The 26,884-nt window shown below is 35.7% G+C and overlaps 1 protein-coding gene across 17 annotated transcripts in view; it reads right to left on the reverse strand.

Annotated features, from left to right (window-relative positions):
• Positions 1–26,884, reverse strand: part of Epb41 (erythrocyte membrane protein band 4.1) — a 152,633-nt gene that overhangs the window by 91,107 nt on the left and 34,642 nt on the right. For 16 of the 17 annotated variants that reach the window (XM_077109949.1, XM_077109945.1, XM_077109953.1 and 13 more), the window contains exons 2-3: positions 5,458–5,935; positions 2,002–2,211 (exon numbers count right to left, since the gene is read on the reverse strand). In XM_077109949.1, coding sequence (XP_076966064.1) covers positions 2,002–2,211; positions 5,458–5,928 — 681 coding nt within the window. In that variant the 5' untranslated portion in view covers positions 5,929–5,935. Of the gene's footprint in view, positions 1–2,001; positions 2,212–5,457; positions 5,936–17,931; positions 18,017–26,884 lie in introns of those variants that run through there. The other variant, XM_077109944.1, reaches the window with a different exon arrangement.

The following is a 26,884-nucleotide window of genomic DNA, read 5'->3' on the forward strand; positions in this document are numbered from 1 at the left end:
TTAATGAGTTATTTCAAATGACTATTAGTAATTCATACAAATGTTCATTCACCTCATTCTTAACCCATTTCTATCTCATCATTCTTTTCTTTTTCCTCCTGCTTTCACTACAAATGACAGAAGATGAGCTGAGTATTCTTCATATACAGGTCCCTAATTCCCTTATTCTTAATTTTAAAATCCAGTTCTAAAAATTAAAAGTTTTTTTTAGGAGCGAAGGGGGCACTAAAGTTCATTTGGAGGAAGTTCTGACCGAAGCTATAAAGAAGCTACTTATGGTCTTCAGTTATCCATCTTAGGATGAATCTTCATATATTTCACTATAGAAATACATTTAAGCACTGGACACAGCTACAGACCCTATTGGGTGTATTGAGAAATCTGTGAAATATGCAGAATACATACTTATCACCTTTCTAAATTTCAATCTATTCTGAATTCTGAAACACATCTGTTCCCAAGGGTTATAGATACAAGGACCCATATCCAGATCTTGGACTGAATAAGAATGAATGAATGTGGAATAGCTTTCCTATCTCTACGCTAGCTAGTGGCAAGAAGCAGAAAAAGTAAACTCTGGGTCTCTCCTAGGTTTCCTGGTGCAGTAGCTATCTTCAAAGGCAAAAGGACATTTTTCTTGATTTCCTTTTCAAAACTTAGAGAGAGAATACCTATTACTAAATATAGCATAATATTTTAGAGTTTGTATTTGGATATATTTGCTTTTGCACAAAATTCAATTTAGAAATAATTTGTTGTATACATAAGATATAAGAAAATGTGAACAGCATGTTTTATTCATAAAAGCTATTAGTAACAATCACAATAATTGCTCATAGTTCAAGCATAACATAATTGGCAATTACTGCTCTAGTTTCAAAAGTTAGTTAATAGATGCTGTATTTTAACTTGTCCTGAAGGAGCAAAAGAGAAACTGAATAACTCTGACATTTTAATTCAATACTGATTCAATTAATTATTCTTTCATAAAATATTAGGGAATTTTAAGAAATGGTTTATTTGATCTACATTTTTATATGCTATCTCATGGCACTAAAGACATACATTAGATAAAGATTAAGATTTAGGTCTGGAGGAACAGAAATGTTACAAACAGAATTTTTTTGACAAACATAGGGAGACCTGGATCTAATATCAGAAATTGAGGTTATCTTGGGAAATCTAGTCATCAAAAAGAACTCTATAATAACAAATACATCTATTTTAAAACCAAAAAATAGAGCACATTTTATTGCCAAAGTTACACATGCTTAAGTAACAAGATAGAGAAAGAAATTGGAGAAATAAGATTCACTCATAAGCTTCTCACACCCTCATCTCCAGATAATCACTATTAACATTTCAATTCACAGAAATAGTCATCAGACCCAGCCACATCGATGTTTACAAGCAGGTCAATTCACAATAGCTAAGCTATGGAACCAACCCTTCAACAGATGAACGGATAAAGAAAACATAGTATATAAACACAATGGAATATTACTCAGCCATAAAGAAGAATATTATGGTATTTGCCTGTAAATGGATGGAACTGGAGACTATCATGCTAAGTGAAATAAGCCAATCCCAAAAAACCAAAGGTTCTCTCTGATATGCGGATGCTAACACTCAATGTGGAGTGGGGCAAAGAATAGAAGTACATCAGATTAGATAAAGAGGAATGAAGGGAAGGGAGGGGAGATAGGAATAAGAAAGACAGTGGAATGAATCACACATAACTTTCCTCTGTTCATATGTGAATACACAACCAGGGTAATTCCACATCATACACAACCACAGGAATGGGACATTATACTCCATGTATGAATAATATGTGAAAATGTATTCTACCTTCATGTATAACTAAAAAGAACAAATTTTATAAACAAGGAAAGAAATAATCCTTAGAGTGGGCCTTGTCTCAGGCAAAGGCACCATTTATTCCAATGACATGAAATAATTTGTAAGAGTTCTGGCTACTGGACATTAAAAGGCACTCACCTCCACGACACATTCATAAACTGTGTCATCCAACAAAGAAACCTTGCAGTGCATGTTTCTGTGTCGTCTGACTGATTTCTGGGAAGCTTTTAATTCTCTTTCTGTTTTTGACTCAGGATCTTCTTTTACTTCTGTTTTGGAGCACTCTTCAATTCCTTCTCCTTCCTTAGTTTCAAAATCTAGATCTTCTCTGTGTTCTTCCTGAGCTGGCTGCATGTCCATGGCATCATGAGGTAAGTAATAAAGACATTTTACAAAGTGTGTTGTTTTACCTGCAATAATTCTACCAATAAAAGTACTAAGTGAAAAATAAAAACTATTAAAGCAAATATGTGGACATTAATATTAAATGATTATTTTTATAAAATATATTATGATCCCCCAAAAGATCTACAGACTTTCACTATTCTCAAAATTTCTCAGATAGAATTCCATCAAATTAATAAATGATGGTTTTAAGTAAATTGTAAGACATCAATCCCTTGCTCTCAGTGTTATATATTCTTTCTGAATATGACATTATATGATATTGTTAAAGTCTGTCAAAACTTCATCATCTTGCTAGGCACTTGCCTGTAATTAGGAGGTCAAGGCAAGGGGATCACAAGTTCAAGGTCAGCCTCAGCAACTTAGTGAGATCCTCAGCAACTTATCAAGACCCTGTCTCAAAGCAAAAAACTAAAAAGGGCTAGGGATGTGGCTTAGTGGTAAAGCACACCTGAGTTCAGTCCTCAGTACAAAGACAAAAAATTTTATCCTCTCTGTCCCATGTTCCTAAATTTTAACAAAATATGAAAAATTATGCTGTATATGTGTAATAAGAACTGTAATACATTCTGCTGTCACTTTTTAAAAATCAACTTAAAAAATTAAAACAGGAGCTGGGGTTGTGGCTCAATGGTAGAGTGCTCACCTCGCACATGTGAGACCCTGGGTTCAATCCTCAGCACCACATAAAAATAAATAAACAAAATAAAGATATTGTGCCCATGTATAACTAAAAAAAATTTTAAAAATTAAAACAACAAAAAAGAATTATATAAAATATGACTTGCCACATATTCTCAATTTTACCAATGGGACCTATTTTAGCACATTGAACAAATATACATAATAGGTTAAAGACTACCTGTTAACTCCTTCCTACCAGGAACAATCATGCTAAATGTAAACAAGATTCAAAGATGGAAAATACATATTGAAATCTGGGTCACCTAGGATAATCATTAAGTCATAACACAGGAGAATGGGACAATATTTTGGCAGCCATTTTTTTTACTTTCAACATAATATAACTGCTGAAAGATTTTAACTAAACCTCACTAATTCTTTTCTTTCAAAATAATACATGATTGACATCTAGGAAAAAAGGACTTAATGACTTGGCTCCTGCATTAGATACTGGAGGTGGCCTACAAGGCCCATACCCAACCTTCACAATATCTCATGCAGCCTCAGGGAGGCCTTCTTTAGCTATCATGTCGCCCTATCTCTGCTCTAGTACTTGTCACCTCAGCACCATTTGTTGCCTTCATAACACTTATTATAAACAAACTCTAATTTTATACTTAAAACTTGACTCCTCCATTAGCGTACAAAACCCACTAGAGTAGGAACCATCTGTTTTATAATGAAAATAATGACCAATATTTACAGTGAGCCAGTTACTGTCCTAAGATCATTACTTACAGGAATTCATTTAATCCTCATAATAACCCTGTGGGGCAGGTGCTGTTATTATCTCCACTTGACAGATGAGAAACTGAGGTCACAGAAGTCAAAGTAACTGGACTAGGATAATACAAGTCACACACCAGTTGGCTCCAGAATCCATGATCTTAAACCTCTTCGCTATAGTGTAGTTTTTAATTTATCAAGGTATATCCACCCTAAGGCTGACACACATGGTAGGATTATAATAGGTATTTATGGAATGAATAAATAAATAAACATTAAAAAAATATTTTGGTTTCTCAAAAATCCAAGCTATCCTGAATGAAAACTGATATAATCCTATAATGCAAACTCACGTTATTCACACGTTCTGATCCACTAGGTTTTGATTGCAAATACTAGTTCCCAAAGGCCTAAAATAGTTCATTCCTTTAAATAATAACCACTTGAGATTTTATTAACACTACTAACTTATTTTGTTAATTTTTCTTCAAACATACATAAATTCTAATGCAGCAATAGAAATGTGAAAAAAATACAAATCTATGATCTTTCGACAAAATAGACAAGTTCTGATTCAAATGCTAACTAAAATAAGATTTTTCCTTTCATAAAAGGAAGAGGGAACAATTAAAATTCCTTTGAAAGTACCAGACTTCCTGAAAAGCAATGTAATTTAACTCTTTTAATTTTCCAAAAATTAAAGTAGTGACATCATAATATGTGGGGTTTCTTTGTTTTCTGTCTTAAATTTTAAGGTGTTTATTTTATAATGCTTATATGGCAATACCTGAGAATACATATAGGGTTTCTTTGCCGTTACTATCCATGTTTAAAAACTGAGTTATAATAGCTAACATTTATTGAGTGCTTATTATATTTCATGTTTTACAGGTTCATTTCTTTTAAACCTCACAAAAGTCCAGTGAGGTGGATATCACTGTCCCCACTGTGGGAAGGAGGAAAGTGATAAAATGAAAAGTGTCACTTCTCTATGATTTGAACTCCCTGGTCTGATTCTATTGTGTATATTCAAAGTGATTACACTATACAGTAAATCCTGTTTTCAACTTTGTTTCACTAATAGCAAATGCACAATTACCATCTTATCCTAATTTTCCCTTTAGCATTCTGAATATACAAGTACTATTTCTAGAAATATATATAATCTTTTAAGAAAATTCTAATAAAACTATATATATATAGTCCAAACTTTAGACTCAGACCCTATACTAATAAATGCTACACAGTGATAGAAAGAGCTAGAGTTCCTCATCTACGTCTTACATTCTGCAGTAATAGAATCTAGTTGAAGAATAAGGCAGACATGGCTCAAATCTCTCATACCCTTGGATGGCTTGAATCTATCATACAGTTTTTCCAAAAAGTTCCATAAAAGGACAACATTGGGTGACAACTATTCCATTTCTAAGAATTTCACCAAAATGAACTCAAAGCAACCTAACTTCTTTTTCATTTTCTCATTAAAATCCTGAACTTTTCCATTATGACAGCAAGATGATACATGGGCTGAACAAACTCACTTGATACTTTTCTTTCATTTCCTTTTCTTTGATTTAGAGACTGTATCTTTTTAAAAATCAAGTTTCCAGTGACTACATTAATTTCTTTAGAGTGCTAACTCCAAAGTTTCATCTTGTTTATCCTTACCACTGCCAAAGTTAACTGGCTCATAAGAAATGAAACCAAATGTTTTTCAGTGAAATGAAGTGTATAACCTGTCTCCACTACACCCCCTCTCCCCGGGTGACACCTCCTTACCTGTGTTTCTGCACTGCTTAGTGAATGAAGGTCCAGGGAAGGATCTGTTTTGAGCTCAGGTTCAGGTGCAGCAATTGGGGCCTTTAAAATAATTTCTTCATCGAGACTGGTTCCAAATTCTGTCTCTTTCTGACCTCCTTCACCTCTTTCTTTATCTGACTCTCCCTCTTTGACTTCTTCCTCAGAGACCTGAGATTTGGGCCTTTTGAGAAATGAGGAGAGCAGGCGCGAGAGGCCTCTGCTTTCTGATGTCCGATCCTTGTTCTTGTTCAGGTCTTCGTGAGTCGGAGTGTCTCCATTGGATGTCTTCAGCTTCTGCTCACACTGATTGTCCCCTTCAGCTGCTGCTTGAGAAGCCTCTTCCAGTTGAGCTTCCTGCTGTCCCGAGTTTGTGGCTCCCTCGCCCTCTTCCTTTTGTTGTTGGTGCTGAGAATTTTCAGCCTCGACCACTAAACTCTTCTCTGTTGTCATGATGTTGCTATGAAAAAGAAGATGGAAAAGAAGAGTTCTTTAAAAGCAAAACATGTAAGTGTAGGCAAATACTTAAGCCCTAAAGAATTCATATGTTTAGGTATTTAATCACCAACAAACAGAACTCCAATCCATTAAACATGAGACTTTCCATTGAAGTACAAAAATATTTTATCTATACATCCTGAATAAATTGTTAATGCCTTGAGTCACTAAAGATATGCACATAAAGAAATTAGCTTAAAATAATACCTATTGCATCCATGTAGTGAACAACAGACATTAAGTTAAATGCTCAGAACTGCACATAGCAAATACCATATTATCCCTCCTAAAAAAGGGATCTTGTTGCAATTTGTCCCTTGAGGGTATCAATATGAAGGTACAGAATTTGCAGAAATTAACCTCTGCAAAATTCTCCATACCCCAAGAGATGATTAAGTTTAAAAGTTCCCCAAGTCTTTATTCTTCTTTCTTATATTCTTAGATGAATACACGTCTCCATTGAGGACAGCAAACGTGCCAAATGTGGTGGTGCACCTATAATCCCATTGACCTGGGAGGCTGAGGGCAAGAGGATTGTAAATTTGAAGCTAGCCTCAGTAACTTAGTGAGCCCCTGGGGATGTAGCTCAATGGTAAAGCACGCATGGGTTCACTCCCCATTACAAACAAACCAACCAACAGAAAACAAACCAGTAAACAGAATTCTGATTGTTATTAGAGCAGACAATAGTGATGAGAGATACACAGTGAATCACAAGAGATTTCCTCTTTCAGGAGTATCCTATTTTAAGCTCTTGCAAGCCATTTTTATTTCTAATATGATTTTGAAAGTTCAGCATTTTTGAAAGTAGGAGATGAAACTATTAAAACAGAGAAAGAAGATAGAGAAGAAAATTTTAGAAAGCAAATATTGATTCACTTGTAGGGAAAGAGAAGAGGCAGGCTGTAGAACTTTCAAACTTGATTTCTTAGGCTTTTGAACTCAAAATCCCTATGTTATTAATCAAGCTTTATGATAAGAGCCAAAGAGCACTATCACACCTAGTTTAATAATAATAACCAACACACAGGGAGACTTTTAAAACACTAGGCTGTGAACTTGACTATTAATGATCTTATATGATTCACTGTTACATCTAAAAGTACTCCCTGCCCATCAACAGCATGTTGTTATACTGCCAATGAAACATTTCCATTTAATTTAGACCAAGTAATTTTACTTAGATATTGATAATCTGAATTAATGAACTGTATTTAACTCATTCCCTCCTCAAGTCCTTCACATTTGCTGTTGTCTGTACTATGATGCTCTTCTCCTGGCTCTTTGAAAGTTGGTCCCCTTCTCATCCTTACTGCCCTAGCTCAGGTGACACCCTTTGTGTGATGTGTCTCCACACACCGTAGCTCAAGTGATGACTCTCACTGCCCCCATCATATTCTCACAAAAGTATTCTTTTGGAACATACTGAAACAATTTCAGGTAATATAATATATGAAATGATAGAAAACAATGACCAGGAATTCAAACAATTCAATAATCAACAGAAATGCTACAATTCAGTGTACAAAAGAAAAAATAAAAATGAATGCTGAAGGACAGTTTGTATGTGTGTTCTTTCTACACTTGGGTAGCAATGCTATTAGTAAGAATGAGAAGGCGGAGAGAATAAACATAAAAATATAAATTCAACTGATAAACCATATAAATGAAACTACCTTAGTTTAGCTCTAATGTTGATATAAATTCAACAAAAAGTTGGGTGGGGTGACAAACACCTATAATCCCAGCTAGTTTGTAAACTGAGGCAAGAGGATCTCAAGTTCAAAGCCAGCCTCTGTGAGACCCTGTCTCAAATTTAAAAAGGGCTAGGGGTGTTGCTCAGTGGCAGTGCAATCCCAGGTTCAACTCCCAGTACAACAATAAATAAAAATATATTGCAAAAAAAATATGGACCATTTACTAAAAGCTCCTGACAAATCAGTTACACATACTATCAAATTCTTCATACTGCAAATGATAGGAGAGGTAACCAGAGGAAGACACAAAGAAGTCAAGCAGCAAAAACAGGATAAAGGTTCTACAAACAGCCCTTCTTGTATAAATGATACTCTTTTCATTCTGGATACAGAATCCAAAAGAAGATATCTATTTACTTGATGTCAGAAAGAAGCCTCTTGATGAATGAATGAATGAAAGAAAGAAAGAGATGAGTACAGCACTGAAGACAAAGTGATGAGTCCCATTTCATCTCAATCCTAATCCTCCAAACCCCATCTGGTATCAAAGATACACTTGTTTTAATAATACGCATCTGCATATTCAAGCAAATCAGAAATGTTAGAACCCCAACACCCAGGAGATTGAAAAGGTCAAATGAGAACTTTCTTTCTTTCTTTTTTTTTTTTTTTTTTTTTTTTAATGTCTAACATTAGTACAGTCAATGCTCCATTAAAACTTCTTCAGTGGAAAACTTCATAAAAACACTAGTTTGGCAACATTAAGAAAATTTCCCTTGCCATCAACATTTAGGGATGAAATTTAATGACTCGATATTGGTAATACTCTTTAAATTAGCTCACAGAGGATCCATTAATGATTACTGGGTGCTAATCAGGTAAAAAAGGATTTACCTTGACTGTCTGAAAGAGACCAAAAAAGAATACACAATTCTTAAGGAGATGAGAAGTAAATACTGAAACACAAGGCAGTACCTTAATCAGATAAAAAATTATGAGAGAAATCAATGAAGTAACACAAAACTATAAATTAAGAACTTTAAACTAGAGTGATTAGCCAAGCTGAAATGGTGGCTTTTAAATTAAGCTTTGAAAGATGAGTATAGATGTCAACAGAAAGAGACTTAAAGGGCAGTGGGCAAAAGGAATTCCATGCAGGGCAACTGGCATTAATGAGACCACTCTAGCTCCTCAGGAATTAGCAAGAATTTCAGAATGGTTGGAATAAGGTTACAATTAGGAAGTAGTGGGAAGTAAGGTTAGAATAGTTATCACTAACTAAACTAATTGCAATCAGAAGCATGCCTATAATCCCAGCAGCTTGGGAAGCTGAGGCAGGAGGATCACAAGTTCAAAGCCAGCCTCAGCAAAAGTGAGGCACTAAGCAATTCAGTGAGACCCTGTCTCTAAATAAAATACAAGATAGGGCTGGGGATGTGGCTCAGTGGTTAAGTGCCCTTGGGTTAAATCCCCAGTACAAAAAAAAAAAAAAAAAAAAAAAGGTTGGGGGAGAAGGTGAGAGAAGAGGAGAAATGGGAGCTACCATTTATGGAGAACCTACTAAATGCTACACATTATTCTAAATGTTTTACTATGTTATCTTACAACCATTCTGGAAATGGCATTCTCATTTCCCCCCAATAAATAAACAGGCTCTGAGAAGTTAAAACATTTGCCTCCGTTCACACAGCTAAGCAATACTTTAATAAAACTATTAATATATTATAAAGTGGCAATTCCTTTGTAAATTCTCGGGTTGTATCTGTCTCAGAGGCTTCTGCCCCAGAGATGCTTCTGTGTTAACTAAACCCCTACTGTTGAGAAATTATGGACAGCCTCTTCAATACAGCCAAGATCACTGTGTTCTCATCAATTTCAAACCCACAACCATGTGCAGATTTTTCTTTCCAGAGAGTATATGTGAAGATGGAATGGGGAAACAGACACAGGCAAAAATGACAGCTTAGGAAAGGACGTGAATATTATTTTAAATAATTTGGTCTTCATCCTGAAGGTGGTGGAGAGCCACTGGAGATTTTTTTTTTTTAAGTTGTACATGGACACACAATATCTTTATTTTGCTGAGCATCCAAACCAGTGCCTAACACATGTGAGGCAAGCACTCCACCACTGAGCTACAGCCCCGGCCCCACCACTGGAGTTTTTAAATAGGGAAGTGAATAAATAAAGTGGAAGCAGAGAATAGGATACAAGTTGGATAAATTCAGGTTATCGATAAATACTCACAATGGGAATCCCTGGGAAGCTGAAACCAATCCTGACTGGGCGGAGAAACTTGAAAAGCCTTGCAACCAAGGCTTCCGAATTACTGCAGCCCTTGGTTTCTCTAGCTTGTTCTCATTAGAATGCTTCTCATTAACCCTAGCAGTTTCAGGTCTGACCTTAAAGGCATTTTCATAATACACCTCTTTTGGCCCACTCTGATAAATGGCTTAATGAAAGACATACAGCAATGGAACCAAAATAGAAGAGAGATGGGCATCTCACAACTCTCTCAAGACATTTTCAGAAATACTCTTAATTTTCTGTTTTTCTTATCCTAGTAAATGGTTCAATCATACCATCCAGACCTCAAACCATAGACCTCAACACTGTCTTTGCCTTCTCCATTTCCCTTCCCAACCAAATCCGTTAGTCCTATAGAGTCTACCCGCAACATATTTAGAGCCTATTCATGTTCCGCCTTCTCTGCCACTATCAGGTTTGTGCCGGTCTCCACTTCTCATTTGAAGTACAGGTCCTTAATTAAATGACGCGACTTCTTCCTACCTCACCAGCCTCACTTACCTCCATCATTTTAGTCTACACAATGTGAAAACAGTTTACAAGAAAAACATTTTAAGGTCTTGATTGAACATGCCCCAACAGAAATAAAATTCTAAATCAGCTAACAATTTTAGCTGCTTTTCTAGAATTATAATGACCACATTTGACACTTCAACATAAATTTTGAGAATGTTACAATGTTCTAGGTGCTATAGTATGCAGGAGGCTACACTAGTGAGAAAGACAAAAGAGTCTCTGACGTCCTGGACTTCACTTTCCATCTAGAATACAGTGGAAAGTAATAATCCCTCTGTTCACAGTATTTATATTGTATCGTAAATCTTACATTCAGTTCTAGGCAGTTTCCCCTAAAGAGAACAGACTCCGTGAAAGAAGAAATAGAAGATAATGATGGAATTTAAGACTGTGTCATAGGGTAAAGATATGGTGATGCTTAGCCTAGTAAAAAAGAATCCGAAGAAGGAATGTGATTGGTGCTCTCACAAATTTCAAGAGCTGCATGTGTTTCCTAAGGGCAAAAAATTACAGAATTTTCATCTGAATAAAGTAAAAAGAAAAAAATCCTAATAATTAGAGATAACCAATGATTAAATAAATGGTGTACTTGGGAACTGAGTTGATCCCTAGGGAGCCATGGGGGACTAGATCTAGGACTCCCCCAATATTAAAATCCACAGATATTCAGATTCCTTGTACAAAATGGCATGGTGTTCGCATAAAACCTACATGTGTCCTCCTATATGGTTTAAATCTCCTCTAGTTTACTTATAATACTAAACACAATGTAAATGTCGTAAATAGCTGTTATGCTGTATTGTTTAGGGAATAATGACAAGGGAAAAAAGTTTGTGCTTGTTCAGTCAAATGCATATTTCTCTAGTATTTCCTACGTGCAGTTGGTGGAATCCACATATATGAAATCAACACATAGAACACATACTATTATCACCAAAAGTATTCACTCAGGCTGAATGCCCATCTATCATCGATGCCAGAGAAAGATTTCTTCCATTAAGTGGGTCCTTACATTAACTGAACTCTAAAATCCTATCCAATGCTAAGATTTACAAATAGGAAGGAAGAAAAATAAATAAATAAAGGGACATTAGAATAGTGATACAAATAGGTTATTTTCTAAATTACTTCTTATTACTTTGTGTGTGTTTGTGTGTGCATTATGATTAAAATGTTATGATTAAAGACAGTTGGATATAATCCAGGGTCTTGTACATGCTAAGCAAATGCTCTATCACTGAGCAATATCTATACCCCTTTTTACTTCCACAGTACTTTCTTGAGATTTTTTTTATTATTATTATTTGATCTCACTCAGTTGCCCAGGCCTCAAACTTATATTCCTCCTGCCTCTGACTCCTGAGTACCTGTAATTATAGCCATATACTACTATACTATATCTGGTCAAATGGGTTATTTTCTTAAAGACTATGTTATAAATTCAGAATTGCTATGTGAATTAGAAGAATAATGAAGCGAAAAAATAAAGGATAAAAGGCCCTTTTACATTTCTAAACAGACAGAATCGAATGACATGCTTTCAGAGAAGAAAAGGTGTTTAAGAATTGAAGATCATGCCAGGAAATAGCTTGTTTCCCAATAACACCAATCCTCCCAAACCGCAGGAAAGTGTCTTTCCTTTATGACATAATTTACATGCATTAATTTGCACTTCTAGAAAAATAGGACACCACCAATGTGGTTTTCAGAATAAAAATGGTAATTTTGCCTCTACTCTCCTGAAATTATTTGGACCTTAAACTATTCTCTATGAAAACTTATTTGCCATATTTAGTGAATCAGGAATGTCACCCAGCATGAACATGCTGTTTTCAACTACTTGGTTTTAATTTAAGTCATCTCTATGGTGACTAATATCATTGAATCAACTCATTCAAAGATATTTTTAAATAAACAAACTTACTCATCTCCTTTTTCAAAGATCAATTTTTTTTTAACTTTTCTGTAGAATTTCAAGCTTACAGTTAGAAAACATCTAGATAGATATATTCTGTCTCTCCCAGAATAACATACTACCTGATGGTTACTGGCATTACTATGGAAGAAGTGAGATAAACTCACTTTCCATACCTTTATTTTTACTCTTTTTAAATGTCAAAGTGTGTTATTTTAGCCATTCTGGATGCAAATCCTTATGAAATAGATTATACGCTTGTTGCATTTTCAAAATCTATAGAATATAATTAAACCTTTATTGATTTAGTCATCATTCTGAACTTCAATTACCGTATAGTGCTAATGTCCTCAAGGGCCACTGAAGTCCCTTGGGATGGTTAGCTATGCAGGATACCTGAGTACTAGGCTTTTCTTTCTTCTTCTTCTTCTTTTTTTTTAATCTGACTTTAATAGTTTTCCTGTTTGTCCATTTGCAACGTTAACTCACATTTCTTGCCTGCCACCTGTCAGGGTGGCCTGCCAACAAATAGCAACCTACATCTCCTAATATTCTATTAGCTAATCTATCAATAAGTAGGAAATCAAATGACCATGTGTGTCAAAAATAAAACCAAATACTAAAACTATTGCTTCACAACACTGGAATAACTCCAATACATGGATTTTATGAACTGTGTTTTAGTTCTTCAAATGCCACATAAGATTACTTTGAGGTTCCCATTTTAACTAGCCAAGCTTATTAGATAAATCACCCTCAGATAAATCACAACACTATAATGACCATTCTCTTTCTAAATAGAGACCAAAAATTTTAAATATTATTTATGTAAAGTATTGCATTCATAATATAAACTCTCTGTAAAACATAATACAAAGCACAGTAATAATTTAGCCTTAAAAAGGAACAGAAAGGGAAGAGAACCACATAGATAATGTGTAATAGCATTAAAAATCTCAAGGTAAGCATCAACAAAGCTTGAAGATTTATAGCTCCAAAGAAGTTTTAGCTAGAACTATGAAATTTTTCTTACTTTCTTATTTTTATTATCTTTGAGCCAATCAGTCCAAACATATTTTAAAATTTCTCAACTCAGGTTGGGATGTAGCACAGGGGTAGAGCACTCACTGAATGTGTTCAAGTCCCTGGGCTCAATTCCCAGACTTCACAATAAATAAATGATTTTTAAATTCAAGAAATTCTTAAGATTTATTATATTGACAAATTTTACTTTAAATAGAAAGCTACAGGAAATTAATGTATCAGATATCATCTAATTAGAGTTCATGTATGAATCAGAAACTTCCTTTGGACTGCAGCTTGTTTTAGTAGATATTCTGGTGAGTGGAACAGAGTGCTGGTTATCTCCTGCCATAGTTAAATATGAAAAATATACTGTGGACTATCAGAAAATGTAATATTGGCAGAGGCAAAACTGAGTAATGGAGTATTTCAAATTCTTAATTTGCTAAAAGCATCTAATAAAATTATTGATTAGCCTTGATGACAATTATCTCTCAAAAGGGAAGGGTTCTCCTTATTGTGGATTTAATTCTGAGTGATAAAGAACAATGTGTTGGTAATATGAACATATCAGGAACCATGTCAGAAAACAACAATTTCACAAAGTTTTTATGCGGAGAAAAGAGATAAAAGTCAAACACATAAGCTTATTATAGATAAATTTTAAAAACATTTATAAAGCAAAGTAAGATATGATTGGATGTCCAAGGATTCTACAACAATATAGAACTTGTTAGGTAAAGGAAATTCTAGAAAGAGAAGTTCTACATTTCACTTCGATTTACAGGTGGCCGATTCTTTGCTAAGACTTGAGAATCTGGCAGTGGAATTTTCTCAATACAATCAGAAAATTTTAGAAAAGCATGAGGGAAGCTGGGCATGGCCCACACCAGTAATCTCAGTGACTCAGAATGCTGAAGCAGGAGGATCACAAGTTGGAGGCCACCCTGGGCAACTTAGCAAGACCCTGTCTTAAAATTAAATATGGCTAGGGATGTAACTCAGTGATACAGTACCCCTGGGTTAAATCCACAGTTCTCCAAAAAAAGAAAAGCATGAGAATTATTAAAGATAGTCATAAAGAACAGGGAGAGTATGAAGAAATAAATATAAAATTGAAGTGTTAAAAGTAGCATTGGAAAGAAATACCTACAAAAGTAATGACCAAGAGATTAAGGCTAAGTAAAACAATGGAGCTTAAAAAAAAAACCTGATAAAAATGGCAGAGTAGAGGAGGAAAGCAAAGGGGGAAAAAGGAAGGAAGAGGAAGGGAGGGAAGAGAGAGGGAGAAAGGAAGGTTAAATTCAAACTACACCTTGAGAGAAAAACCTGTGTTCTTTCAAACCATTAATATAAAGAGGACTCTAACAACCAAAGATAGTTCAAACCAGTAGAAGTAAGCTTGAAAGTTAAAATATATTTTCAGTCCCAGAAAAATTATATTACAAAGCTCAGAAGTAACTAGTAAACTGGATTTCAGATTCACTACTATACATGGACTTTTATCAAATTTGCAGCTAATTGTGATTGAATCCTAGTTCAAAATCATTTGAAGCTGGAAAAATGGACTAAAATCAACAAGCTAGAATTTAAAAGAAATGTTGTAGGTTTTCACACTGGGATTGAAAAACAATTATGAAGGAAAAAAGTAGTAGTGAATGTCCACCAAAGAATGGATGAATAAATTAACAATAAACTCACAAGATAAAACCCATAGCAGCAAAAATGAGTAAGAACTACACATATACAGGTACATATACACAACATAGATGACTCTCATGTTTGATGAAAAAAAGCAGGTCAAAGAATATAGTCCATGTAATGCTATTTACATAGAATCGAAAGATATACAATATACAATGGATGATATAATGTATCCATTATATTATATATCAATTATAATGTATCTATTATATATTGTATGTCTTTCAATTCTCCATATATGTACATATATATTGCTTAGAGATACATATGTAGTAAAAGTGTGAATAAATGAATAATCACAAATTTCAGAACAGTTGTGTCCTCTAGCAATAATAAGAAATGAGATTGGGGGAGGGCATGATAAGGCCTCTCAACTATATCAGTAATGCTTTATAAACTGGGTAATGTTTATCTTTTTCTATTTTTTAAATACTTTGAATTTTAAAATACTTTGTATTAAAAAGTATTTAAAAAGCTATTAAAAGCTTTTTAAATTACATGTGGGAAAGACCTAACTTGGTAACATTATTTCCAGAAAAGTTCATATATGCCAAAAATACAATAGGCTTTCTAAATTGATTAACATCTTCTTTTCTTTTAATATTTATTTGTTAGTTGTAGTTGGACACAATATCTTTATTTTACTTATTCATTTTTATGTGGTGCTGAGGAATGAACCCAGGGCCTCACACATACTAGGTGACTGCTCTATCGCTTAGCTACAACCCCAGCCATAACATCTTCTTGATAGAAGTGTGGTATCCACATTGTGGGAAATAACGGAGACATTGTTACATTCTGAGCATGGCCTTCTTTTTTTTTTTTTTTAGGGGTGGGTACCAAGGACCAAACCCAGGGCACTTTATCACTGAGCTGCATCCTCGGCCCTTTTTTTTTGAGACATGTTCTCGTTAAAGCTGGCATACAACTTGTCGCTTTCCTGCTTCAGCCTCCTGAATCACTGGGATCACAGGTGTGTGCTACCATACCCAGCAGAGCACTGCATCTTAAGCAGGACATGAGCAAAGCAATATATCCAATAACAAGAATGATGAGGTATCTAGAGACCATGACTTCAGATCATCCATCAAAAAAGTAAGGACTTCTTTTTCAGAAGGATAGTAAAACTGAAGGAAGAAACTATATGAAACGACATTTAAGATGAATAGATAAGCAAAATGCAGTATATACATACAGCCTTTAAAAAGAACTTTTAGGCCAGATGTGGTGACACATTCATATAAGCTCCAGTAACTTGGGAGGCCGAGACAGGAGGATCGGGAAATCAAAGCCAGCCTCAGCAACTTAGTGCAGCCCTAAGCAACTTGGCGAGACCCTACCTCTATATAAAATAAAAAATGGCTGGGATGTGTCACAGTGGTTAAGTGCCCCTGTGTTTAATACCCCAGTACAAAAAAAGTAGTAGTAGTAGTAGTAGTAGTAGTAGAAGAAGAAGAAGAAGAAGAAAATGAAAGAAAGAAAAGGACTAGGGATGTGGCTCAGTGATTAAATATCCCTGGTACCAAAAATAATTTAAAAATAAAAGAGCTTTAGGTAGGTCCAGAGATGCACACCCATAGTCCTAGTCACTTAAGAGACTGAGGAAAGAGGATCTCTTGAATCCAGGAGTTTGGGGACAGTCTGGGCAACATAGAGAGACCCATCTCAAAAAAGAATCTTCACTTAAAGCTCTTTAGCCTTAAAGAATGAAATTCTGATACATGCTACAAATTAGATGAACCCTGAAGACAGAACACTAAATGAAATAAGCCAGACACAAAATGACTTATTCCCCTTACATGAGTTATCAAGAATAGCCAAATTTGTGGAGATAGAATGTAGAATAGTGGCTACCAGGAACTGAGGGGAGAGGGTAATGGGAGTCATTGTTTGATGGATATAGTTTCAGTTTGGGATGATGCTTTCTCTACCGCCTTTAGATGTCATTCTTCCTACAGATTGTTTTCTAGCACAGCATCATGAAATCCCAGACCAACACAGTGACCCAGCAGCTATCATTAGGAAGGGATATAAGTTAAAATGCTAATCATTTAAAAAATATTAGAAAACATAGTTTACAAGTATAGTAATAACAGCTCTAGGAAACAATGAATAATGTGGCATGAGAAATACTTGAAAACAACAGACCAAAACTCAACCACCAGGGGGGGAAAAAAAAAAGTTATTGTGTAGATGAAGGTCACATACTATAAAACTCAGTTCAAATTTTTAAATGATTTATAAATAGAAACTAAACTAGTTGTCTTTAAAATAACAATTTGGACTGGGGATGTAACTCAATGGTAGAGTGCTTGCCTAGCACCTGCCAGGAGCTGGGTTCCATCCCCAGCACTGGGGGAAAAAAAAAAGCCGGAAACAATTTTCCTACAATAACTGGAATGGCTCTTTAAGAATTAAATAAGAGAGGGGGCTGGGAATGTGCCTCAAGTGGTAGTGCGCTCGCCTAGCATGGGTGCAGCACTGGGTTCGATTCTCAACACCACATAAAAACAAAATAAAGATACTGTGTCCACCTAAAACTAAAAATATTTAAAAAAAAGAATTAAATAAGAGGGGCTGGTTATGGCTCAGTGGTAGAGAGCTTGCCTTGCACATGCAAGGCCCTGAGTTCGATCCTCAGCACCACATAAAAATAAATAAAGGTATTGTGTCCAACTACAACTAAAAATTAAATAAATTTATATATATATATATATGAGAGAGAATTAAGTAAGACTAACCAAATACCAAATATCCATTACATCTTCAATTTACAGCAATTCTAGGGTGGCTTACAGGGTAGGAAGGAGTAAAACGGCTCTCCAAAAACATGATTCCTGGGCTGGGGATGTGGCTCAAGCGGTAGTGCGCTCCCCTGGCATGCGTGCAGCCTGGGTTCGATCCTCAGCACCAAACACAACAAACAAAGATGTTGTGTCCACCGAGAACTAAAAAATAAATATTAAAAAATTCTCTCTCTCTCTCCCCCACTCTCTCTTTAAAAAAAAAAAAAAGCAACATGATAAGGAAACAAAACAAAATCTTTGAGTTGAAAATACCTCAATCCTTTCAAGCTTTTCAGCTTTGTTTTTATACTAAATGAAGATTCTAGACCCTTAAGATGGAAAAGACTTTAATAAGCCATCTAGTCTAACTTCCTACTCCATGCCAGAATTGGTTCAGACACCTTGCTGACCACAAGGCTGCACAGCCCTTGTTTAGACACTACTGATGGCAGGGACACGTACTATAGCCCATTCCTGTCCTTTGTAACTCATGGAATAAGATCTTCCCGTCACATGGAGGCCAAATCTGCCTCTCTATATACTTATACACACTGGTCCTAATTTGAGCCACTAAAACTTCCAAAATAACTCTACTTCTGTTTCCATATAAATAGTCTGTCAAAGCTTTAATACTTTTGTGTGGTTCAAATTAATACTAACAATATTTAACTATTTTTACCTAAGAAAATGACCCATACCAACTCAGCCCTCACACTTGGTTTTCTCTAAGGTTAAATATCTCCAGATCCTTCAACTGTTTTTATGAAATGGCTTACCACTTAGTTCCCTACCATTCCAGTATCTTTCTTTCAAATGAGGTGCTCAGAGCCAAACATTTATTTTTCTAAAACATGAAATCAGAAAATTTCTGGCAGGGGTTGGGGTAGTGGCTCAGCAGTAGAGTGTTCCCAAACATGTTCAAGGCCCTGGGTTCGATCCTCAGCATCACATAAAACAATAAATAAATCAAATAAAGGTATTGTGTCCAACTACAACTAAAAAATAAATATTTTTTAAAAAAGGAAGAAAATTCCTGGCAGGAATTCATCCTTATAACCTAATTCTGAACTGAAAACTGAACGCGTCCAAACACCTCCAAAGACATTTCATGTCATTCAGAACAAAAGCCAAAGTCTACTGCAGCCACACTGTGTGCCTTGTCTCTGTTCCATCAGGCATGTCTCCACCAGGGCCTTCGTATTTGCTGTTCTCTCTTCCACTGACAGCCACAGGTCTCCCTCCCTTTGGGTTTTCCTCAAAAGTCACTTTTTCAATGAGGTTTTCCATAGTTACCCATAAGACTGGAGCCCCCATTGCTATATTTCATTTTCTTGCTATATTTCTCTCTGCAGCATTTATTGCATTTTAATGACATACTATATAGTTTTTAAAAGTTAATTTTATTGTTCACCTACCCCACTAGAACATAGATTCCATTGGAGCAAAGGAGTGTGCCTATCTTGCTCATCCCTGGTGCCTACAATGCTGTCCCCCAAATATCAATTGAATAAATAAACGAACAAATGAAAGAAACTGATTTTAATATGCCCAACGGCCCAAAACTACTTTCCTCATGATAAAAGATATGCATAGGGTGTTGGGGCTGTGGCTCAGTGGTAGAACACTTGCTTAGCATGCGTGAGGCACTGGGCTCGATCCCCGGCAACACATAAAAATAAAAACAAATAAAATAAACGTATTGTATCCATCTACAACTAAAAAAAATTTAAAAATTAAAATGTACATAGGGATCACATGATAAAGGGTAAAGACAGAATCCAGATATACACAAGAAGAATACAAAATGCCTGTTTACAGATGCAAGATATTGAGACACTTCATATCAAGATATGCTAATTTCTTCTTTTAGAATAAACTGACAGTGGCCAATAATCAATAACAAAATTTTTGTATCCCTCATCTAAAGATTTTTTTTCTTATTTATATTCATTAAAGAAAAACATAAGCTCATAGGAGAATGCTTTTTAATTTAATTATGAAAAAAACAATTTGAAAATCATTGTGTATCAGCAAAAGGAAATTAATATGCTGTTCCATGTAGAAGTACTTTCTTATGTAATCTAGATAGCCAAGGGCAGCACTGGAAAGGGATCAGAGTAATGAGCCTCACCTCAAAAGGCAATACTCTGAATTCCCTAAGGGTACAGTTCTGGGTCAACTGCTCCCAATCTCAGTCCAGAAAGAGGCAGGTCAGCCATTCCCACCTAACCTTTAGGTCATTCTTCATTTATATGTGCTCTGAAAAAATTAGATTGTATTTCAATGCTGCCAGAAGATTGTGAACCAAACTGGATACCCAGAAACCTTGTTACCTCGTTCTACATCTAATTTATTCCCCTCTTTCTTTTCGATATACTCCAGATCAACACTTTATTCTCAACCTGAACTAAATCCCAGCAGAAAATAAGTTTTGAAAACGTCCTAAAAATTATAAAATGTTTTCCTAGGTTACTCAGGTTCTGTGAAAATGTTAAAACAGTAAAAACATTCTCACTAGAGCCCAGTGACAATTATAATATCAATAAAGGTTTTTCCCCTAACTAAGCAACTAAATATTTTTCTCTTTCCTCCTCGAGGGAAAAAGAAAATTAAAGTTTTGCCATAATTGTAAACACTATTTTAAATTGCATTCACTAACTGAATAAACAGTTACTGAACATATTCTAATATACTAGGCATCATGCTGAGGGTCAAGATTGTAAAAAAACAAGATGTGGCTTCTGTCCTCAAAAAGGACAGAGTCTATTAAAAAAGACAGGCAAGAGCAAGCAAGTGTGTAGTAATATATTCAGAAAGTAAGCATAGCACAAAAGAAAAGGCATTTGAACCAGCTGTCAGTAAAGGCCTGTGAGAGACAACCTGCACTTCAAGGATGCATAGGAGGGAATGAGGCAGGAAGGTAGAGGGCAGGAAAGAGAGATGACCCAGACAAGTACCTAGGAAGAGCATGAGCACCTGAGAAGGAGAGGAAAGCAGTTAGCTATAGCTGCAGTGATGAAATACAGTATGACATAAAATAATGGAGGGTATGAGGGTATGACAGGCTTAAGAATAGGTTGGGGTACCAAGCGTGCTCAGGCCCTGGGTTCAGTACCAAAAAAAAAAAAAAAAAAAAAACAGGTTGGGGTGGATTACAGAAAGCTACTTTTTGCAATGTTCAAGAATTTATACCTCAACCTTTGTAAAATATGGAGCCATTAAAAGATTTTAAACCTGGTAATATCATAGTAAAACCTGCATTAGAATTTTTTTGGTGAGAATTGTTTGTTGAATGAGTAGGTGTAGAAGAGAAGAAATAGAAACAATTTTTAATAGAAACCTCATAAACAGGTTTGATGAAATATCATTACAGCTTGAACCAAAGTTGCTTAGAAAAAGGATTTTTAAAACTACTTAAGAAAGACAATATGGATCATAGTACCAGAGTATATTATATCGTACCAGCTTCAGAGTCAGGAAAAAACACTTACTAGCAAATATTTAGGATCTCCAGTGGATTCTTTAACTTTTTTTAAACCTCAGTTTCTCTATATGTAAAATCGTCCCTACTTCATGGTATTTTTGCAAGAATTAAATGAGGAAATGTAAATCATTTAGTATATTAATTGGTACACTTCGTAAATACTTTATATTAACAATCACTATTCATAAGATAAGGTTACAGGCTTTAGTGATTGGATGTAAGTCCTTAGAGAAAGGAAATCAGGCAGGATTGACTGGCATGTTCTTACTAAAATGGTAAGTGGATAAAAGATAGGCATGCATTTGATGGTGCTGGGATTGAACCCAGAACCCTGTCCACGCTAAGCAGGCACTCTACCACTGAGCTATACGCCTCCAGCCCCAAAACAGGTTTAAAGTGGAGAATAATTGTACTGATTTTTTGTTAAGGAGTCTAAAGAATATCCAAAAGCACTCATGTGTGCTAAACGTCAGTCTGTCTTCAAAAACAATGTTAAACATAAAACATAACCTTGGACATATGAAATGATCTAACCAAGGTTATAATGAAGTAGCACAGAATGTTAAACTTCAATCAGATTCATAAATTATCTAGTCAAGTGGTTCTTTTTATTGTCATTAACCATCTAACAATCTGACTAAAGCTACAGACCCTCTCATCAGAAATGTTCAAAAATAAAATTTTGAGGGTTAGGGTGTGCAAGCTCAGTGATAAAGTACTTGCCTTGCATGTGGGGGGGGCCTGGGTTGATCCCTAGCACCACAAAAAATAAAATAGATAAAATGTTGTAACAATCTATTAAGAACACCCTCATCTATTCCTCTCAAAGGCATTGAAATACAATTAGTTTGTGTTATTGCTAATTAGTGGCAGAGCCAAAACCCAGGCCTCATAGCTATGAATTCTTTGTTCTTTCCTCCATTATTACCAGTAACTTAAAGGGATTCTTGTATGTTTTATTTAGTTAATCATGCAAAGCTACAGTTTCACAAAGATGACACAATAGCACACACCTATCACCCCAGCTACTCAGGAGGCTGAGGCAAGAGTATTTTAAGTCTGAGCCAACCTGAACAACTTAGCAAGACCCTGTCTCAAAAAATAAAAAGGGCTGGAGATGCAGCTCAGTGGTAGAGTACCCCGGGTTCAACCTCAGTATAACTAACTAACTAAATAAATAGATTACAACATCATACACACACACACACACAAAATTCAGATTTTATTGATTGCATCTTGTGGCTATCATCAGGTTTTCTAGACCCCATAGCATTTCTCAAAAAGTCAATTGCTCCCCATTGATGTCAACAGAGAACTCAAAATACGGAGAAGTTGGGCTGGGGTGTGGCTCAGCGATAGGCTGCTTGCCTAGCACCGGCCAGGCCCTGGGGTCGATCCTCAGCACCATAAATAAATTAATTAAATTAATTAATTAAATAAAGGTATTATATTCAACTTCAACTAAAAAAATGTATATTAAAAAGACAAGTCGAAATATTGGTTATGAGTTCTTTTTCTTTTTTGTTATTTTCTTTTTTTTAATAAAAAGTTGGCTTGGGCTGGGGTTGTAGCTCAGTGGCAGAGCGCTTGTCTCGCATGTATGAGGTATTGGGTTCGATCCTCAGCACCACATAAAAATAAATAAATAAAATAGAGGTAGTGTGTCCATCTACAATTAAAAAAAAAATTAAAAAGTTGATTTACGTCTAAAAACTTTTCTTTCTAATGGCAATTGGTTTTAAGTGTAAAGAAAGCTATTCCAATTTAGTTCAACTGATACTATTGACATCTACCAACTACACAATACTAAGAATGCAAAGACATCTAAAAAACCCCAAGGTCCTCCATTAAAAATAAATGCCTCAAACTTTAAGCAAAGGAAAAATAAAGACACCTTTATTTGTGCTAACTCATTTAATCATGCCTTATTTAAAAAGGAGGAGGAGGAGGAGGAGGAGGAGGAAGGAGGAGGAGGAGGAGGAGGAGGAGGAAGGAGGAGGAGGGAGGAGGAGGGGGAGGGGGAGGAGGGAGGAGGAGGGGGAGGAGAAACAACAACAACAACAACAACTGGAGGTGAAAGAGAAACCCATAGCAAATCACTGATAATTCAGCACAGGCCATGAGCAATAGATGCTCCAGCAGATGCAGAAACAAAGTTATCAGGACTTCAACTGAGGGACAATGGGCTTTGCATTCTGACAACTCTGAGTTCTAATCTTAGCACTCACTACATCTTCTCAACTGGGAATTTGGGTAAATTACTTAACTTTTCTAAACCTCTTTTCATCTGAAAAACAGTAATGTACTTTGGAGGATGGTTGTTAGAACTGAAAATGCATGTGTCAGCTATCATTCTGACAGGAAAATTAGATTCTTTTACAGATTACATTTGTAAATGACAATTGCACCATGTTAGCTAGTAAATTTATTCTGCTTCATTAAAGTGGAATTTGTGTCTATATTTATCCTCTATTTTTAGCAAGTTTTATAGTATCAACAAAAGTATACCTTCTCTTAAAAATATTCTGCTTCAAAATTTAGGAGCTCTATAACATAGGATGGCTAGATTACATAATCAAAGTAATATAAAAATGTGTAATACCAGATTTGTTGGGAAAAGTATAAACGGCAGTCATACCCCAGAGAAAAAACCCCAACATGGCACCTAAGGACCTCTTCTTCCTACCTTCTTCTTCTCTGCAGTGGTGTGAAAAGTTCCCGCCCGTGTGAACTCTCAAATTTCAAATCTCCTTGGTGGGGAACGTTAGCTCCAATGAGAACTAATTCCTGAGCTCCAGAGCTGATATCTGGAAGAACTTGCCAATGAACGGGTTACCTGCCATTTATCTAAGCCCTACCATCTCCCCCTTAGTTCTATATAAGCACACAGCTTTTTGCAATAAAATTGGAATTCTCCTGGTGAAGTGTCTTTGCGTGGGGAATTCTTTCAAGATTACCAGATAAAAAGAAAGAAAATATCAGAAGGTGTTCTCAATTTTATTTACAAACATAGTACAATATTTGTATTTGAATTTTAACAACAGCATGTTCAAGGAAGAATACGAGCTTAATTCTCTAGGGACATTTTTTTGGGGGGGTACTGGGGATTGAACTCAGGGGCACTTGACCACTGAGCCACATCCCCAGACCTTTTTTATATTTTACTTAGAGACAGGGTCTCACTGAATTGCTTAGGGCCTCGCCTTTGCTGAGGCTGGTTTTGAATTCAGGATCCTCCTGCCTCAGCCTCCCAAGCTGCTTTTCTTTCTAATGGAAATTGGTTTTAAGTGTAAAGAAAGCTATTCCAATTTAGTTCAACTGATACTACTGGCATCTACCAACTACACAACACTAAGAAAGCAAAGACATCTAAAAAACCCCCAAGGTCTTCCATTAAAAACAAATGCCTCAAACTTTAAGCAAAGGAAAAAAAAATACTTTTATTTGTACTAATTCATTTAATTGTGCCTTATTAAAAAAAAAACAGAATCTGTGGTGTCTTCCCTTTTAATGAGAATATAAAGATTAATCATCTGCCTTTGATTGTTTATGTTAAAAAAAACCTGTATTTTTAAAAGTCTTGGCATTAATAAAGAGAAAAGATGAAGAGAAGTTAATAGCATGCTAAAATGTATAGCCATTTCTCTCAAACACGTTTCTGGTAGCATCTTAGAATTTAAAAACAATGTAAGTCCTACATGTGCAGTGATAGAACTGCTGCCACAAAAACAATAGTAGGCATCTACATGCAAAAGAAATAAATCTGAGCCCCTACTTCACATCACACGTGAAAATTAATTCAAATACAACGAATCCTAAATACAGAAGCTAAAACTACAAACTCTGAGAAGAAATATAGGTGTAAACCTTCATGATTTTGGACTAGCTAATAGTATTTTAGCTCTGACAGCTAAAACACAAGTAACTGCGTAAAACAGACAAATTAGACTTCCTGGAAATTTTACTTTTGTGTTACTTGATGGTAAGAATATTCAAGACAGTGAAAAGACTATCTACAAAATGGGAGAAAATATTTCAAATCATTAATTTGATAAAGGTCTCATCTATAGAATATATAAAGAATTCTTAAAACTCAACAATAAAAAAGACAAATAACCCTGTTTTAAAATGGGTAAAGAATTTGGCAGATGGTTTTCCAAGGAAGATACAAAATGGCCAATAGATATACAAAAAGATGCTAGGGCTGGGAGTATAATAACACGTAGAGTACTGACCTAGCATGTACAAGGTCCTGGATTTGATCCACCGAAAAGGGAGGAAAAAAAAAAAAAAAAGCTTAATATCATTAGTTCTTAGAAAAATGCAATTCAAAACCACAATGGAGCTAGGTGTGGTAGCACACACCTGTAATCAAAGCAGCTCGGGAGGCTGAGGCAGGAGGATCGAGAGTTCAAAACCAGCCTAGCAATGGTGAGGCGCTAAGCAACTCAGTGAGACACTGTCTCTAAATAAAATACAAAATAGGGCTGGGGATGTGGCTCAGTTGCCAGGTGCCCCTGAGTTCAATCCCCGGTACCCCCCCCCCCCAGACACACACACACACAAAAAAAGTCTGATTATAATTTAAATAAACAAAAAAAATAAGTGTTGATGAGGATGTGATTAGAACCCCCATACACTGCTGGTGGAAAAATAAAGGTACAGCCACCACTGAAAACAGTGTATGGCCATTCTCAAAACTTAACTATATCATCCAGCAATTCCAAATGTGTATGTTCACATACAAAAAAATGTACATAAATTTCATAGCAGCATTATTCATAACAGACAAAATGCAGAAGTAATCCAAATGCCCATCAACTGACAAATGGATAAATAAAATGTGGCATACTTATACAAGGGAATGCTTTTCAGTAATATAAAGAAAAAAAGTACTGATATACGCTACATCAATGACTCTTGAAAACATTATGCTATATGAAAGAAGCCAGACACAAAAGACCACATATTGCACAATTCCATTTGGAATTGCTGGATGATCCCTCTCCCTCTCTCCCTCTCTCTCTCCCTCTCTCTCTCCCTCTCTCCCTCCCTCCCTCCCTCCCTCCCTCCCTCTCTCTCTCTCTCTCTCTCTCTCTCTCTCTCTCTCTCTCTCTCTCTCTCGTGTGTGTGTGTGTGTGTGTGTGTGTGTGTGTGTGTGTGTGTATGAGAGAGAGAGAGAAAAAGCATGAGTTACAAGTGCTAATTTGCATTCCTGGAGAAATGAATTACATATTACCACACTCATGTAAAGAAAGACATGACTTCCTCAACAGTGCTACCTCACTCTTGAGGGAGATAGAATAACTGCTATCTGTTCTGTCAGTAAGGATACAATTGCAGAAGTAACAAGCTAGTCAGGTCCTACCTTGGCAGGACTGGGACTATAAACCAAGTGGTTTTATTCCCAGCCAGGTTACTTGCATTAAATCAGTGTTCTCTAGCTTTAGTGTGTCGTTTTCTCCTTTATTCAATATGT

Source organism: Callospermophilus lateralis, chromosome 7 (assembly GCF_048772815.1).
Source record: "Callospermophilus lateralis isolate mCalLat2 chromosome 7, mCalLat2.hap1, whole genome shotgun sequence".
NCBI classification, from domain to species: Eukaryota; Metazoa; Chordata; class Mammalia; order Rodentia; family Sciuridae; genus Callospermophilus; species Callospermophilus lateralis.